The sequence below is a fragment of the Nerophis lumbriciformis genome, linkage group LG01 (assembly GCF_033978685.3).
Source record: "Nerophis lumbriciformis linkage group LG01, RoL_Nlum_v2.1, whole genome shotgun sequence".
Classification (NCBI taxonomy): domain Eukaryota; kingdom Metazoa; phylum Chordata; class Actinopteri; order Syngnathiformes; family Syngnathidae; genus Nerophis; species Nerophis lumbriciformis.
This window is the reverse complement of record NC_084548.2, coordinates 77,732,575-77,752,472: the sequence shown is the minus strand read 5'-3', so window position 1 is coordinate 77,752,472 and position 19,898 is coordinate 77,732,575. Positions and strand designations below refer to the sequence as shown.

General features: G+C 39.7%; 1 protein-coding gene across 3 annotated transcripts in view; it reads right to left on the bottom strand.

Moving 5' to 3' along the window:
* The window catches only part of mthfr (methylenetetrahydrofolate reductase (NAD(P)H)), a 37,897-nt gene extending 18,295 nt beyond the window's left edge, over positions 1-19,602 (bottom strand). Inside the window, exons 1-6 of one of the 3 annotated variants that reach the window (XM_061973271.2) lie at positions 19,470-19,602; positions 16,502-16,763; positions 8,173-8,411; positions 8,002-8,112; positions 7,747-7,940; positions 2,483-2,733 (exon numbers count right to left, since the gene is read on the bottom strand). In XM_061973271.2, the coding sequence (XP_061829255.2) occupies positions 2,483-2,733; positions 7,747-7,940; positions 8,002-8,112; positions 8,173-8,411; positions 16,502-16,749 (1,043 nt within the window). In that variant the 5' untranslated portion in view covers positions 16,750-16,763; positions 19,470-19,602. Of the gene's footprint in view, positions 1-2,482; positions 2,734-7,746; positions 7,941-8,001; positions 8,113-8,172; positions 8,412-16,501; positions 16,764-19,201; positions 19,306-19,469 lie in introns of those variants that run through there. The other 2 variants (XM_061973278.2, XM_061973286.2) reach the window with 2 other exon arrangements.
* Between the last annotated feature and the right edge of the window lie 296 nt (positions 19,603-19,898).

The window sequence follows — 19,898 nt, the reverse complement described above, 5'->3', positions numbered from 1 at the left end:
CGGGAAAACCGGGAAATTTTCAAGTTCTTAAACTGTTTTTTTGTCCTGACTAAGAGGAATGTTTTGACGGTGGAACGGTTGGAATTGGTTAACAAATGTGAAAGGAGTAATCGCACTAAAAAAGCTTGAAAATAAGGTTATAAAAAAACAGGAATTCCTGGAAATTTGTTGAAAGTGGAATAATGGTTCTTTGAATTTCCAGGATGAGTTGAATGTGTTGAAGGTTGAATGGTTTGAATCGGTTGAAAAATGTGGAAGTTGGATCATTCATTTTGAATGGGGAAAATGTCCCTAAAAACTGGCAATTCTTGGAAATCCAGAATTTTTTAGAATAATTGTTGAAAAGGGAGCACACAATTCCTGAACAGGCTGAATGTTTTGAAGTTGGAACCGTTTGAATCGGATTAAAACTATGGGACTTGTGGAACTTTGAAAAATGTCCCATTCATTTCAATGGCAATTTCAAGGAAATTTTGGAGTTTCGGAAAAAGCGAAAACATTTTTGAAATTGGTAAAAAATGTGAATGTTCTGAATGGTTGGCATTGGAATTTTTTTTTAATCGGTCGAGAAATGTTGAAGTAGTAACATTCTTAACTGAGAAATGGTATTATGGAATTTCTGGAAAGACGGGAATTTTTCCAGTTGAAAAAACAACTTAGTTTTTTCTCCTGATTAAAGTTCAAGTAGCAATGATTGTCACACACACACTAGGTGTGGCGAAATTATTCTCTGCATTTGACCCATCACCCTTGATCACCCCCTGGGAGGTGAGGGGAGCAGTGAGCAGCAGCGGTAGCCGCGCCCGGGAATTATTTTTGGTGATTTAACCCCCAATTCCAACCCTTGATGCTGAGTGCCAAGCAGGGAGGTAATGGCTCCCATTTTTATAGTCTTTGGTATGACTCGGCCGGGGGGTTTGAACTCACAACCTACCCATCTCAGGGCGGACACTCTAACCACTAGGCCACTGAGTAGAATGTTTGAAGAAGAATGTTTTGACGGTGAAACGGTCGAAATGCGTTGAAAAATGTGGGGGGAGTAGTTGAGTGATTATGGGTCGAGCATACTAGCGCTGTGTCAAATATAAAGTAGTAACCATGGTGACAAATATAAAGTAGTAACCATGGTGACAAATATAAAGTAGTAACCATGGTGACAAATATAAAGTAGTAACCATGGTGACAAATATAAAGTACCGTATTTTCCGCACCATAAGCCGCCCTGGGTTATAAGCCGCGCCTTCAATGAACGGCATATTTCAAAACTTTGTCCACCTATAAGCCGCCCCGTGTTATAAGCCGCATCTAACTGCGCTAAAGGAATGTCAAAAAAACAGTCAGATAGGTCAGTCAAACTTTAATAATATATTAAAAACCAGCGTGATGTGGGCGCGCATGGAGTCGTATATCAACATGGACGGAGCTGCGTGAAAAAAGCCACCCGGCCTCTTCGCGTAAACTTCCCTTAACCACTCGCTCACCTTTTCTTCATCCATCCATCCCTTCGAGTTAGCTTTTATGATGACGCCGGCTGGAAAGGTCTCTTTTGGCAAGGTCTTCCTTTTGAATATCACCATGGGTGGAAGTTTCTGGCCATTAGCATGGCAAGCTAGAACCACAGTGAAGGATGACTTCTCATTCCCTGTGGTGCGAATATTCACCGTACGTGCTCCCGTTGTATCCACAGTGCGGTTCACAGGAATATCAAAAGTCAGTGGAACCTCGTCCATGTTGATAATGTTCTCTGGCCGGATCTTTTTTTCAGCTATCTTGTTTTTACAATATGCACGGAAAGTAGCCAGCTTTTCTTGAAAGTCTTTAGGCAGTTGCTGTGAAATAGTAGTCCGTGTGCGGATGGAGAGATTGCGTCTTTTCATGAACCGGATCCCTGTCGCTTAGTAGGAGCCATTTTGTGGTCTTTACAGATGTAAACACACAAAGGAAATGAAACGTAATATCCGCGCGCTTCTTCTTCTACGCGGGCGGGTGGTTGCTTACAGTAGAAGAAGAAGCGCTTCCTGTTCTATGGGGGCGGGTGCTTACCTTGGCGGTTGCTTGCGTAGAAGAAGCGCTTCCTCTTCTACGGGGAAAAAAGATGGCGGCTGTTTACCGTAGTTGCGAGACCGAAACTTTATGAAAATGAATCTTAATATTAATCCATATATAAAGCGCACCGGGTTATAAGCCGCACTGTCAGCTTTTGAGTAAATTTGTGGTTTTTAGGTGCGGCTAATAGTGCGGAAAATACGGTAGTAACCATGGTGTCAAATATAAAGTACGGTAGTAACCATGGTGACAAATATAAAGTAGTAACCATGGTGACAAATATAAAGTAGTAACCATGGTGACATCCGCGTTCTTCGCTCCTCATCTGTTCCACCGTCCGTCCATGCACATTGCGCGGCCGATTAATCGTGACTTTGGATGATGATATTTTCATGATGGTGAGAAGCCATAATGGAAATGTAAAAAGTGCACCCACCTGGGGTCTTCTATCCACAGTCCCAGCTGCCTGAGGACTTCCATGGTGGCCACCTCCCTGTTGAGGGTGTAGAAGTGCAGACCGGGCACCTTGCCGCTCTGCAGCAGCACTCGGCACATCTCCACCGCCTGTTGGATGCCGTAGTTACGGATGGCCGCGTCGTTGTCCTTGATGGGCTCGATGACTTTGGTGATCTCCTCCGGCACCTCCAGCTTGGACAACTTGACCAGCTGACGCAGGGACTGGTAGCCCTGCGCAGGAACGACAACTCGGTGGAAACAAATACAGACCCCTGACTTTGTATTACTACTCGCTAGCTACGGAGGCCTGGTGAGTCATTTCAAAACAAAGAGCGTAGTCATGGTTACGTGGAACATGATTGCCAGGAGATTCAATCACAGATTCACCTGGAAGGTGAAGTGATACTTTGGAAAAAAAACAACAACATTTTTTTAATGAAATATATATATATATATATATATATATATATATATATATATATATATATATATATATATACATATATATATATATATATATATATTCATACTATTATATATATATATATATATATATATATTCAAAATCAATGTATATCGCAATAGACACATAATCAATATGAATAAAAAAATACTTGTCATTAGGGCTGGGCAATAAAACGATATCAATATATATCGCAATAGACACGTAATCGATATCAATAGAAATACCTGTCATCAAGGCTGTGTGATAAAACAATGTCAATATATATCGCAATAGACACGTAATCGATATCAATTAAAAATACTTGTATTTAGGGCTGGGCAATAAAATTATATTATATATATCGCAATAGACACGTAATCGATATCAATAGAAAATACTTGTATTTAAGGCTGGGCGATAAAACAAAATCAATGTATATCGCAATAGACACAATCAATATCAATAAAAAAATACTTGTCATTAGGGCTGGGCAATAAAACGATATCAATATATATCGCAATAGACACGTAATCAATATCAATTAAAAATACTTGTCATTAGGGCTGGGCGATAAAACGATATCAATATATATCGCAATAGACACGTACCGGTAATCTATATCAATAAAAAATACTTGTACTTAGGGCTGGGCGATAAAACGATATCAATATATATCGCAATAGACACGTAATCGATATCAATAAAAAATACTTGTCATTAGGGCTGTGTGATAAAACAATGTCAATATATATCGCAATAGACACATAATCGATATCAATTAAAAATACTTGTATTTAGGGCTGGGCAATAAAATTATATTTATATATATCGCAATAGACACGTAATCAATATCAATAAAAGTACCTGTCATCAAGGCTGTGTGATAAAACAATGTCAATATATATCGCAATAGACACGTAATCGATATCAATAAAAAATACTTGTATTTAGGGCTGGGCGATAAAACGATATCAATGTATATCGCAATAGACACATAATCAATATCAATAAAAAAATACTTGTCATTAGGGCTGGGCGATAAAACGATATCAATATATATCGCAATAGACACGTAATCGATATCAATAAAAAATACTTGTACTTAGGGTTGGGCGATAAAACGATATCAATATATATCGCAATAGACACGTAATCAATATCAATTAAAAATACTTGTCATTAGGGCTGGGCGATAAAACGATATCAATATATATCGCAATAGACACGTAATCAATATCAATTAAAAATACTTGTCATTAGGGCTGGGCAATAAAACGATATCAATATATATCGCAATAGACACGTAATCAATATCAATTAAAAATACTTGTCATTAGGGCTGGGCGATAAAACGATATCAATATATATCGCAATAGATACGTAATCGATATCAACAAAAAATACTTGTACTTAGGGCTGGGCGATAAAACGATATCAATATATATCGCAATAGACACGTAATCAATATCAATAAAAAATACTTGTCATTAGGGCTGTGTGATAAAACAATGTCAATATATATCGCAATAGACACGTAATCGATATCAATTAAAAACACTTGTACTTAGGGCTGGGCGATAAAATGATATCAATATATATCGCAATAGACACGTAATCGCTATCAATAAAAAATACTTCTCATTAGGGCTGGGCAATAAAACGATATCAATATAGATCGCAATAGACACGTAATCGATATCAATAAAAAATACTTGTCATTAGGGCTGGGCGATAAAACGATATTTATATATATCGCAATAGACACGTAATCGATATCAATAAAAAAATACTTGTCATTAGGGCTGGGCGATAAAACGATATCAATATATATCGCAATAGACACGTAATCGATATCAATAAAAAATACTTGTACTTAGGGCTGGGCGATAAAACGATAATATATATCGCAATAGACACGTAATCGATATCAATAAAAAATACTTGTCATTAGGGCTGGGCGATAAAACGATATCAATATATATCGCAATAGACACGTAATCAATATCAATAAAAATACCTGTCATCAAGGCTGTGTGATAAAACAATGTCAATATATATCGCAATAGACACGTAATCGATATCAATTAAAAATACTTGAATTTAGGGCTGGGCAATAAAATTATATTTATATATATCGCAATAGACACGTAATCGATATCAATAAAAAATACTTGTATTTAGGGCTGGGCGATAAAACAAAATCAATGTATATCGCAATAGACACGTAATCAATATCAATAAAAAAATACTTGTCATTAGGGCTGGGCAATAAAACGATATCAATATATATCGCAATAGACACATAATCAATATCAATAAAAAAATACTTGTCATTAGGGCTGGGCGATAAAACTATATTAATATATATCGCAATAGACACGTAATCGATATCAATTAAAAATAATTGTATTTAGGGCTGGACGATAAAACAAAATCAATGTATATCGCAATAGACACGTAATCAATATCAATAAAAAAAATACTTGTCATTAGGGCTGGGCGATAAAACGATATCAATATATATCGCAATAGACACGTAATCAATATCAATTAAAAATACTTGTCATTAGGGATGGGCGATAAAACAATATCAATATATATCGCAATAGACACGTAATCGATATCACTAAAAAATACTTGTACTTAGGGCTGGGCAATAAAACGATATCAATATATATCGCAATAGACACGTAATCGATATCAATAAAAAATACTTGTACTTAGGGCTGGGCGATAAAACGATATCAATATTTATCGCAATAGACACGTAATCAATATCAATAAAAAATACTTGTCATTAGGGCTGGGCGATAAAACGATATTTATATATATCGCAATAGACACGTAATCAATATCAATAAAAATACCTGTCATCAAGGCTGTGTGATAAAACAATGTCAATATATATCGCAATAGACACGTTATCGATATCAATTAAAAATACTTGTATTTAGGGCTGTGCAATAAAATTATATTTATATATATCGCAATAGACATGTAATAGATATCAATAAAAAATACTTGTATTTAGGGCTGGGCGATGAAACAAAATTAATGTATATCGCAATATACACGTAATCGATATCAATAAAAAATACTTGTACTTAGGGCTGGGCGATAAAACGATATCAATATATATCGCAATAGACACGTAATCAATATCAATTAAAAATACTTGTCATTAGGGCTGGGCAATAAAACGATATCAATATATATCACAAGACACGTAATCGATATCAACAAAAAATACTTGTACTTAGGGCTGGGCGATAAAACGATATCAATATATATCGCAATAGACACGTAATCAATATCAATAAAAAAATACTTGTCATTAAGGCTGTGTGATAAAACAATGTCAATATATATATCGCAATAGACACGTAACCGATATCAATAAAAAATATTTATCCTTAAGGCTGGGAGATAAAGTGATGTCACAATATATCGCAATAGACACGTAATCGATATCAATAAAAATACTTGTATTTAGGGCTAGGTGATAAAACAATATCAATATATATCGCAATAGACACGTAATCGATATCAATAAAAAATACTTGTATTTAGGGCTCGATAATAGTTTTTACTTGTTTTTCAGAAGAAAGCGGACGTACACGGACAGTGGGCGTGACACGCTAACAGCCAATCAGGTAACAGTATCAACTAGAGATGTCCAATAATATCGGTCGATAAATGCTTTAAAATGTAATATCGGAAATTATCGGTATCGTTTTTTTATTATCGGTATCGGGTTTTTTGTTTGTTTGTTTTTGTTGTTGTTTTTCTATTAAATCAACATAAAAAACACAAGATACACTTACAATTAGTGCACCAACCCAAAAAACCTCCCCTCATTCACACAAAAGGGTTGTTTCTTTCTGGTTCCTACATTATATATCAATATATATCAATACAGTCTGCAAGGGATACAGTCCGTAAGCACACATGATTGTGCGTGCTGCTGCTCCACTAATAGTACTAACCTTTAACACTTCATTTGACTCATTTTCATTCATTACTAGTTTCTATGTAACTGTTTTTATATTGTTTTACTTTCTTTTTTATTCAAGAAAATGTTTTTAATTTATTTATCCTATTTTTTAAAAAGGACCTTATCTTCACCATACCTGCTTGTCCAAATTAGGCATAATAATGTGTTAATTCCACGACTGTATATATCGGTATCGGTTGATATCGGTAATTAGAGAGTGGGACAATATCGGAATATCCGATATCGGCAAAAAGCCATTATCGGACATCCCTAGTATCGACTATCAAGTTTGGTTGATTCTTTGCATAGAGTGAGAAGAGAAAGTCAAAATTAAGAAATTGTGGATAAAAGAGGAAAAGTCACCTGGACATGTTTTTGGATTTTTTCCCCCCAAAGGGACCGTAGTCAGACCAATGTGGTGTGTACATGATGCAAGGCAAGACCGCTAATACCACACCACCGTAGCTCACCCTTTAGAGCACAGCTAAACCTGCAGAAAATAGTTCTTCTCAAGTTTCTATGTTTACATTTTCACACTTTGCACTATTTTCTTACACTTTATCAAGCATTTCTTACATCTTAAAGTGTTCAATGTGATTTTATTGTTTGTTTCTTTCTGCTTTGATAGCGGAGGGATTATAATCAGAGGACGTGATATTTCAAATAGAATCCTGCTCGCCATGTTCCACAGGCCCTACAAATGATCACTAATTATGGAGCGATACTAAAGACTGATACAGTTTTCAGTGAAATACATCTCAAGTTAGCAAGAAAGGCGAGGTCTCCTATCGGAGCGGTGCCATACCTGGATGGGGAAGATCCCGGGAAGAATGGGACACGTGATCCCCAGCGCCCGACAGTCGTCGAGGAATTTCAGATAGGTTTCGGCCCGGAAGAAAAGTTGCGTGATGACAAAGTTGGCTCCTGCGTCCACCTTCTCCTTCAGGTGTTGCAGATCCTCCTGGTAGCTCCCCGCCTCGGGGTGTCCAGTGGGGTAGCCTGGACCACACACACACTTTGAAATCCACAACTTCACCATTGCACTCCTCGGTGACCACACCTGCCACACAAATGTCAAAGTAGTCGTCAAACTGGGAGCGGATGTGTTTGACCAGGTCTATGGCGTAGTTGAAGCATCCTTCCTCCTCCTCCCAGTCCGTGCCCACGGGGTCTGGTGGTGGATGACAAGCGCTCAATAACCACCCCGGCGGATGTGCGGCCATCACAGTACCTCCTCTCAGCGCCATGATGTTTTTCAGGCCCAGGTGCTTGGCCTTGGCCAGGTAGCCCGAGATGGTCTGGCTGGTCTGGTTGCAGCAGGTGAGGTGCAGGATGCTCTCCAGGCCGCAGTAGTTGACCGCCGTGCTGGCGATCATCATGGAGGACGTTTCCTTGTCCGAACCCGGGTCTCCCGCTGGATGCCAGGTAATGTCGATGAACAGCGGCCCCCCGGAGCCCATACGGTCAAACCTGGAGAGACAGAAACCGGGCTTAGACTTTTAGGACCAAACTCACGGGCGCAGGCGATGAGTTCTAGTAAACTGTGGAGGGAATAGGGTTGTACGGTATACCAATACTAGTATAGTATCATAAACCATACTGTACTCTGTTTGAAAAGTACCGCTTCCCAATGGGCATGATGGCGCGTCTCCACGTGGTGGGCAGCGCGCACACACAGAGTACTTACAAGCAGACACAGTGTGTAGACTAAGGCTGAAACGACGCGTCGACGTAGTCGACGTCATCGGTTACGTAAATACGTCGACGCCGTTTTTGTGCGTCGGCGCGTCGCATATTTACGTCACACTACTTTACTGTCATGGCGGAGCGCAAAGCAGACGATGCGAGCGAGGGGAAAAAAGCACGCCAAAAGTCGTCAAAAGTGTGGGAGTATTTCAATAAACGGCCTAATAATGTTGTTGTATGCACACTGTGTCGAGCGGAAATGGCCTATCATAGCAGCACAACGGCTATGAAGGAACATTTGAAAAGAAAACCCCCGACAGCGTTCTTGCCATCACCATCAACTAGTCAATCGTCCGCGTGCGTATACGTTGTCATCATTACACAAAAACATGAATGTGTCATTTGTATCTGCGTTGTAAATTCATAAACTAAAGCACCGTTTCGCTCGGAGAGGCGCGTTTGGCGTGCCTGTTCAGTGTTTACAAAGACGCGCTCCTCTTTAACGCTGTGGAGAGGCGGCGGCGGCGAGCGAGCGGCGAGGCGGGGCGCGCCGGGAGCGACGCCGCAATCGTGCCCAGGTGCGCGATCCGCGCAGTTGGAAGAGAAAAGACTTTGTGTAAAATTAAAAGATTGTAAACCTGGCAAAGCCGTCTGGCGTTCAGTCTGTCGGTCCTGAAAGAACCCCACGGCACAAGACGTGTCACAAACGCTAACGTTAATTAGTTGTGCAAATACCTTTTACAACATTAACAGTTACATATACTATGTACAAACCAACAATTAACTTTCACTTTAATCATACTATCATTGTTGTGTTATTAAGCAAAATAAGCAATACTTTTACTTTTGTTGAAATGTTTACACTGTACACTTTTTTGTATTGGATGTTTAGCTTTATTTTTGCACATTTTAGCAAATAAGCAATACTTTTACTTTTGTTGAAATGTTTACACTTGTTACAGAATATTTCCGTTTTGCACTTTTTTGTATTGGATGTTTATCTTTATTTTTGCACATTTTAAAGCAAAATAAGCAATACTTTTACTTTTGAAATGCTTATACTATTGCAGAATATTAAGATTTGCACTGGATGTTTACTTTTATATTTTCACATTAAAAAGCAAATAAGCTACTTTTAATTTTGTTAAATGTTAAAAGTTTTAAATGTTTACATTGTTACAGAATATTTTGTCATGTTGTTGTCAATGTTGACTGAGTGGCCATACTTTTTTTTTTGTAAATAAAAGCCATGCCTTTTGAAAAAACTGGCCTACATTTATTTTTTCCTCTTCATTTTAAATAAATAAAAAAAAAATCGGTAAAAGGAAAAATAATCTATAGATTAATCGAAAAAAATAATCTATAGATTAACCGATTAATCGAAAAAAATAATCTATAGATTAATCGATAGAAAAATAATCGTTAGCTGCAGCCCTAGTGTAGACAGAAAAGGGAGAATGGATGCATTTTGGTGTAAAAAGTCAAGATAAAGGTGAAGTTATAACACTGAAACACCCTCAGGAAGAGCTGCTTTAAGACATGGCTAACATCCATCCACAGTGTTTTAGCTACTTCTAAATCACTAATCCTGGCCTCCATGGCGACAAATAAAGTAAGTTTCTTACAAGTAACATTATCACTGGAAGACGAGGAATAGCTAAACATGCTTCACTGTAGGAGGATACAATAGCTCACCACCGTCACAATGTAAACAAATGCCATGGGTGGATCTACACCTGACATCCACTGTAATGATACCAAGTACAAGAGCGTATTTAGTTGATACTACTACGAGTACATTGATATGTTTTATTGTCACAAAATCTTTTTTCCTTTTTTTAAAATTCACATTATGTTTATAAAGTCAGTAAATATGTCCCTGGACACATGAGGACTTTGAATATGACCAATGCATGATCCTGTAACTACTTGGTATCACATCCATACCTAAATGTGTGGTATCATCCAAAACTAATGTCAAGTATCAAAGAAGAGAAGAATAAGTGATTATTACATTTTAACAGAAGTGTAGATAGAACATGTTAAAAGAGAAAATAAGAAGATATTAACATTAAATGAACAAGTAGATGAGTAATCCATTTTTACAGTTTGTCCCTCATAAAGTGTACAAAATAATAAGTGTATAAATGACACAATATGTTACTGCATAGACTAATTAGGAGTCTTTGTTTGTTTACTTACTACTAAAAGACAAGTTGTCTATTTTATTTAAGGACTAAATGACAATAATAAACATATGTTTCATGTACACTAAGATGTTTTGTTACAATAAAGACAATAATGACATTTTTTGTGGTCCCCTTTATTTAGAAAAGTATGGAAATACATTTTGGTACTGGTACCAGTAACAAAATATTGGTATGGAGACAACCCTAGTAGGGAACATTGACACAGTGTACTTATGATATGTGCTGATATATTTATATGTACAGTGGGTACACATTTGTACCGATACGGTACTTGGGAATCAATACCGGTACTCAACGGTACCTAATAAATGTTAACTGTTGGATACAACATTTAAAAATGAGCTGATTATGATATGATTTCTTGTTTTGTTATTACATTTGAGTTGCACTTACATTAGATGGCAGTACTGTAAAATATATCTATGCTATGTTGTCTAACTAGAAAGTAGCTTTTCCCAGGAAGCTGAATGTGTTACGTTGCGCCCTATAAAGTGTCGTTCAGAACAACACAACAGATGACATGTGTTGTGTGTGTGTATTATTATTATTATTCCGCCATCCTAGTCACTGCCGTTGTGTCCTTGGGCAAGACACTTTACCCACCTGCTCCCAGTGCCACCCACACTGCTTTTAAATGTAACTTTGATATTGGCTTTCACTATGTAAAGCGCTTTGAGTCACTAGAGAAAAGCGCTATATGAATATAATTCACTTCACTTCACTATTATTATTGTTGTTTGTACATTGTTGTTACATGGATGATGTCGTTCACAACAACAAGTAGATGTGATGTGTTTTGTGCGTATGATTGTTTGTACATTGATGTTACATCCATGATGTCGTTCACAACAACACAAGCAGATGAGATGTGTTGTGTGTGTGTGATTGTTTGTACATTGTTGTGACATGGATGGTATCGTTCACAACAACACAAGCAGATGAGATGTGTTGTGTGTGTATGATTGTTTGTACATTGTTGTTACATCCATGATGTCGTTCACAACAACACAAGTAGATGAGATGTGTTGTGTGTGTATGATTGTTTATACATTGATCTTACATCAATGATGTCGTTCACAACAACACAAGTAGATGACATGTGTTGTGTGTGTGTATGATTGTTTGTACATTGTTGTTTCATGGATGATGTCGTTCACAACAACACAAGCAGATGAGATGTGTTGTGTGTGTATGATTGTTTATACATTGTCGTTACATCCATGATGTCGTTCACAACAACGCAAGTAGATGAGATGTGTTGTGTGTGTGTGATTGTTTGTACATTGTTGTGACATGGATGATGTCGTTCACAACAACACAACAGATGAGATGTGTTGTGTGTGTATGATTGTTTGTACATTGTTGTTTCATGGATGATGTCGTTCACAACAACACAAGCAGATGAGATGTGTTGTGTGTGTATGATTGTTTATACATTGTCGTTACATCCATGATGTCGTTCACAACAACACAAGTAGATGACATGTGTTGTGTGTGTATGATTGTTTGTACATTGTTGTTACATGGATGATGTCGTTCACAACAACACAAGCAGATGACATGTGTTGTGTATGATTGTTTGTACATTGTTGTTACATCCATGATGTCGTTCACAACAACACAAGCAGATGAGATGTGTTGTGTGTGTATGATTGTTTATACATTGTCGTTACATCCATGATGTCGTTCACAACAACACAAGTAGATGAGATGTGTTGTGTGTGTATTATTGTTTATACATTGATCTTACATCAATGATGTCGTTCACAACAACACAAGCAGATGAGATGTGTTGTGTGTGTATGATTGTTTGTACATTGTTGTGACATGGATGATGTCGTTCACAACAACACAACAGATGACATGTGTTGTGTGTGTATGATTGTTTGTACATTGTTGTTACATCCATGATGTCGTTCACAACAACACAAGTAGATGACATGTGTTGTGTGTGTATGATTGTTTATACATTGATCTTACATCCATGATGTCGTTCACAACAACACAAGCAGATGAGATGTGTTGTGTGTGTATGATTGTTTGTACATTGTTGTGACATGGATGATGTCGTTCACAACAACACAACAGATGACATGTGTTGTGTGTGTATGATTGTTTGTACATTGTTGTGACATGGATGATGTCGTTCACAACAACACAAGCAGATGAGATGTGTTGTGTGTGTATGATTGTTTGTACATTGTTGTTACATCCATGATGTCGTTCACAACAACACAAGTAGATGAGATGTGTTGTGTGTGTATGATTGTTTGTACATTGTTGTTACATCCATGATGTCGTTCACAACAACAAGTAGATGTGATGTGTTTTGTGCGTATGATTGTTTGTTCATTGATGTTACATCCATGATGTCGTTCACAACAACACAACAGATGAGATGTGTTGTGTGTGTATGATTGTTTGTACATTGTTGTTACATTCATGATGTCGTTCACAACAACACAAGTAGATGAGATGTGTTGTGTGTGTTTGATTGTTTATACATTGATCTTACATCAATGATGTCGTTCACAACAACACAAGCAGATGAGATGTGTTGTGTGTGTATGATTGTTTGTACATTGTTGTTACATGGATGATGTCGTTCACAACAACACAACAGATGACGTGTGTTGTGTGTGTATGATTGTTTGTACATTGTTGTTACATGGATGATGTCGTTCACAACAACACAACAGATGACGTGTGTTGTGTGTGTATGATTGTTTGTACATTGTTGTTACATGGATGATGTCGTTCACAACAACACAAGCAGATGAGATGTGTTGTGTGTGTATGATTGTTTATACATTGTTGTTACATCCATGATGTTGTTCACAACAACACAAGTAGATGAGATGTGTTGTGTGTGTATGATTGTTTATACATTGTCGTTACATCCATGATGTTGTTCACAACAACACAAGTAGATGAGATGTGTTGTGTGTGTATGATTGTTTATACATTGTCGTTACATCCATGATGTCGTTCACAACAACACAAGTAGATGACATGTGTTGTGTGTGTATGATTGTTTGTACATTGTTGTGACATGGATGATGTCGTTCACAACAACACAAGCAGATGACATGTGTTGTGTGTGTATGATTGTTTGTACATTGTTGTGACATGGATGATGTCGTTCACAACAACACAACAGATGACGTGTTGTGTGTGTATGATTGTTTGTACATTGTTGTGACATGGATGATGTCGTTCACAACAACACAACAGATGACATGTGTTGTGTGTGTATGATTGTTTATACATTGTTGTGACATGGATGATGTCGTTCACAACAACACAACAGATGACATGTGTTGTGGGTGTACGGATTGTTCTTGCTAGTTTAGTGTCTGTGTCACGTGACGGTGTCCACATTGTTTATCAGGACGGGGCGGTTGAGTGTGTCGCAGATAAATGAGTGCTACCAGACACATTGTATTCCCAAAGGAATGTTCCTTCTTCTCACAAAGACAACATTTAAGTCCATTTCCCTGATTTTATGTTGCCTTTCTCAGCTGATTCTGTTTTATTTGCCAATAATGCGACTCTGTCAGCAGTTACATTAACACGGAAATCACATGCTTTACTTTCTTCTAGAGTTGAGTGGTTATTGAATATGCGTACGAGCGCTGTGTCAAATATAAAGTAGTAACCATGGTGACATCACAAACTTCTCGTAGACAAGCTGTTTTTCCCTCATCAAAGCTCTGGAATTGGCATGCATGTTGCACGGCCCATTAATCGTTTTTTCCCGATGATTATATCTTTTCATAATGGTGAGGCGCCATAATCAAAACGGAGATTAAAATGCAATTAATTGTGCATCCTTAACTTCGAAGACCTCCTCAATCCCACCAGCACGTCTTCCTATGAGGAAGCAGTGCCTGGGGAATCTGTGGTGGGCTCTCCTATTTCTGGGGCTGAGGTTGCCGAGGTAGTTAAAAAGCTCCTCGGTGGCAAGGCCCCGGGGGTGGATGAGATCCGCCCGGAGTTCCTTAAGGCTCTGGATGCTGTGGGGCTGTCTTGGTTGACAAGACTCTGCAGCATCGCGTGGACATCGGGGGCGGTACCTCTGGATTGGCAGACCGGGGTGGTGGTTCCTCTCTTTAAGAAGGGGAACTGGAGGGTGTGTTCTAACTATCGTGGGATCACACTCCTCAGCCTTCCCGGTAAGGTCTATTCAGGTGTACTGGAGAGGAGGCTACGCCGGATAGTCGAACCTCGGATTCAGGAGGAACAGTGTGGTTTTCGTCCTGGTCGTGGAACTGTGGACCAGCTCTATACTCTCGGCAGGGTCCTTGAGGGTGCATGGGAGTTTGCCCAACCAGTCTACATGTGCTTTGTGGACTTGGAGAAGGCATTCGACCGTGTCCCTCGGAAAGTGCTCAGAGAGTATGGGGTTTCGGACTGTCTGATTGTGGCGGTCCGCTCCCTGTATACCGTAATCAGTGTCAGAGCTTGGTCCGCATTGCCGGCAGTAAGTCGGACACGTTTCCAGTGAGGGTTGGACTCCGCCAAGGCTGCCCTTTGTCACCGATTCTATTCATAACCTTTATGGACAGAATTTCTAGGCGCAGTCAGGGCGTTGAGGGGATCTGGTTTGGTGGCTGCAGGATTAGGTCTCTGCTATTTGCAGATGATGTGGTCCTGATGGCTTCCTTCGGCCAAGACCTTCAGCTCTCACTGGATCGGTTCGCAGCCGAGTGTGAAGCGACTGGGATGAGAATCAGCACCTCCAAGTCCGAGTCCATGGTTCTCTCCCGGAAAAGGGTGGAGTGCCATCTCCGGGTTGGGGAGGAGATCTTGCCCCAAGTGGAGGAGTTCAAGTACCTCGGAGTCTTGTTCACGAGTGGGGGAAGAGTGGATCGTGAGATCGACAGGCGGATCGGTGCGGCGTCTTCAGTAATGCGGACGCTGTATCGATCCGTTGTGGTGAAGAAGGAGCTGAGCCGGAAGGCAAAGCTCTCAATTTACCGGTCCATCTACGTTCCCATCCTCACCTATGGTCATGAGCTTTGGGTTATGACCGAAAGGACAAGATCACAGGTACAGGCGGCCGAAATGAGTTTCCTCCGCCGGGTGGCGGGGCTCTCCCTTAGAGATAGGGTGAGAAGCTCTGCCATCCGGGGGGAGCTCAAAGTAAAGCCGCTGCTCCTCCACATGGAGAGGAGCCAGATGAGGTGGTTCGAGCATCTGGTCAGGATGCCACCCGAACGCCTCCCTAGGAAGGTGTTTCGGGCACGTCCGACCGGTAGGAGGCCACGGGGAAGACCCAGGACACGTTGGGAAGACTATGTCTCCCGGCTGGCCTGGGAACGCCTCGGGATCCCCCGGGAGGAGCTGGACCAAGTGGCTGGGGAGAGGAAAGTCTGGGCTTCCCTGCTTAAGCTGCTGCCCCCGCGACCCGACCTCGGATAAGCGGAAGAAGATGGATGGATGGATGGATCCTTAACGTCACATGCACCAAAGATATGGAAATATGGCACCATTTGATGTTATATGAATGGACACCCGGTATGAACCAAGTCTGTGCTTATAAAAGTACGCAGTGGGACTTTGGTTTTTGTAAGTAGTATGAAAACCGAAGCAATTTCTCCCACTCAACCTGAAAGCCAAACTATTTTGATTGTTGTGTTTATGGAAAAGAAAGAAGAGTACCTGGATATGAGATTGACAGCGCCGGAGGCCGTTCTCGGAGGGAAGAATTCCAGGGAGAACCAGTGGTCCCCGGACTCCATTCTCCTCCTCATCTTGTCCCGCAGCCGGTCCGAACGGTCGGCGTCCAGCACCGGCGTGGAACAGCGAGAACTTTCCTTAGAGCTCTCGCCGCCGCTGGTGCCCGCCCCGCTGGAATCACTCTTGCACGACTCCCAGCTGCCATCGGCTCGCTGAACCTGGTTGACCATGACGGAAAATTGATCTAAAGAAAATACAGAAGGAGAATTAGTTACAGGCGGGCGATACCCAGTAAAAACATGGTCGGTATGGCAGATACTGGACGATAAAACACTATAACAAGATAGATATTGATATCAATAAAAACTGTGTTCGATAATACGTTTTTTTTCTTCTTTGTCGGAAGAAACCGGAAGTTGCATGAACAAAGCACTAGGAAGTGATCACGGAGGAGTGACACGATAACAGCCAATCAGGTGACAGTATCAGCTATCGAGTTTGGTTGATTCTTTGCATGGAGTGACAAGAGGAAGTCAACATGAAGACATTGTGGATAAAAGAGGAAGAGACAGTATTTTGAATTTTTAACAAAAGGACCGTGGTCAGACCAATGTGGTGTGCACATGATGCAAGGCATGACCGCTAATACCACACCCCCTTAGCTCACCCTTTAGAGCACAGCTGTAACTTCCTCCCACTAAACCTGCAGAAAATAGTTCTTCTATGTTTACATTTTCACACTTTGCACTATTTTCTTACACTTTATCAAGCATTTCTTACATAGTCCTTACTTTTGCACCCAGATTATTGTTAATGTGATTTTACAATTTCTTTACGATGGTCCTTAATTTTGATAGGTCATAAAAATATCAATAATAATTTATATTGATCAATATCACTTATGGTGATACAGGTTTCAGCCAAATGGCCCAGCCCTAATACATATTTGTATTATTTTACCATATTTTGTATTAGTCACCCCATGCAGTCCGAAAATATAAATGAGTATTAGTTAAACAATTAATCAAAGCAGTAAAATATATATTGAAGTAGTAAAAAGTCATGTAACAAGTAAATGAAAGTAATTGAGAAAATAATGCAACTGGAAATGATACCATATGGTAATGCACCTACACCTACTTTAAGACCTATGTTGATACAGTACACCTACTTTGAGACAAGACCTATATTGATACAGTACACCTACTTTGAGACAAGACCTATAGTGATACAGTACATCTACTTTGAGACAAGACCTATATTGATACAGTACACCTACTTTGAGACCAGACCTATATTGATACAGTACATCTACTTTGAGACAAGACCTATATTGATACAGTACACCTACTTTGAGACAAGACCTATATTGATACAGTACACCTACTTTGAGACAAGACCTATATTGATACAGTACATCTACTTTGAGACAAGACCTATATTGATACAGTACATCTACTTTGAGACAAAACCTATATTGATACAGTACATCTACTTTGAGACAAGACCTATATTGATACAGTACATCTACTTTGAGACAAGACCTATATTGATACAGTACATCTACTTTGAGACAAAACCTATATAGATACAGTACATCTACTTTGAGACAAGACCTATATTGATACAGTCCATCTACTTTGAGACAAGACCTATATTGATACAGTACACCTACTTTGAGACAAGACCTATATTGATACAGTACATCTACTTTGAGACAAGAGTTATATTGATACAGTACATCTACTTTGAGACAAGACCTATATTGATACAGTACATCTACTTTGAGACAAGACCTATATTGATACAGTACATCTACTTTGAGACAAGACCTATATTGATACAGTACATCTACTTTGAGACAAAACCTATATTGATACAGTACATCTACTTTGAGACAAGACCTATATTGATACAGTACATCTACTTTGAGACAAGACCTATATTGATACAGTACACCTACTTTGAGACAAGACCTATATTGATACAGTACATCTACTTTGAGACAAGACCTATATTGATACAGTACATCTACTTTGAGACAAGACCTATATTGATACAGTACATCTACTTTGAGACAAGACCTATATTGATACAGTACACCTACTTTGAGACAAGACCTATATTGATACAGTACATCTACTTTGAGACAAGACCTATATTGATACAGTACACCTACTTTGAGACAAGAGCTATAGTGATACAGTACACCTACTTTGAGACAATAGCTATAGCCATGCATGGTTGGTTATGATTTAAAGTCATATCAAACAATTGCGACAACGACTTTTTATTGTCTACTGAGTTTCACTTTTTTTTAAAGATGTTTGCTGGTGGTGTGCCTCCGCATTTTTTCGATGAAAAAAAAAATGCGCCTTGGCTCAAAAAAGGTTGAAAAACACTGCTGTTAGGCCATCAGGATGGAAGGTAGTATCAAACCACCTTAGTGTCGATAACACCGAGAAGTGTATCGATCCGCCCACCTCCATCATCAACTAGTTTTCGACTTGGCGATCAAAAGTTCACGCGGAGATTAAAACATAATGGTCAATATTTTAGCGCAACTTGACAACATGCGAAAGTTGACTTTAATGCTCATTCTAAGGGGAAAAAAAGACTAAATTGCTGGTCCACGCGCCGTACAACGGAAGCCATTATTATTGTTATAATTATAATTATTACCTCGTACAGCAAACCATCATGGCCATGAACGTCAAGTCCCCAGCGGGAGGTCATGCCGTTTTTAAAGCAGCTTTTTGCAGTTGGACATGAAAGTGTGAGCCGTTAATGTCGTGTGAGCGGCAGAATGATGCAAGTTACCGCAAGTGAGCTAGCTGCTACCACCAGCTAGCTCACTCTTGCGTCCAGCAGGCGGACTTGGCGAGCGAACACGAGCACAAGCAAAGCAGCCACACGTCAACTCAGAGTCGCACGAAACACAAACATTTACTTCTCACACTTTTTCCAGTCGGCAGTCTTTGTGTTGCCGGGGTCCCAGATACTTGTGGGGGGCACAGGAGGCGACAGCGTGCGCGGACTGCAATGTGGCCAAACGTCCTCTGGGTGTCGCTGTGCCGCCTGGAGACATATGCTGCGTTCACCGTTACCCGCGCACAGTCGGAATTTACGCTTTTCACTGTCGAATAATGAGTGAAAGTAGACACAATAAGAGCTGCTACAGCAGTGTTTTTCAACCTTTTCTGAGCCAAGGCGCATTTTTTGCGTTAAAACAATGCTGATGTACACCACTCAGTGCTGAACTCAGTGCTGAACTCTGTGGAATTTGCACCTGGCTCGCTGACAACAAGCCATACTTGCCAACCTTGAGACCTCCGATTTCGGGAGGTTGGGGGTGGGAGTGGTCGGGTGGGACGGGGGC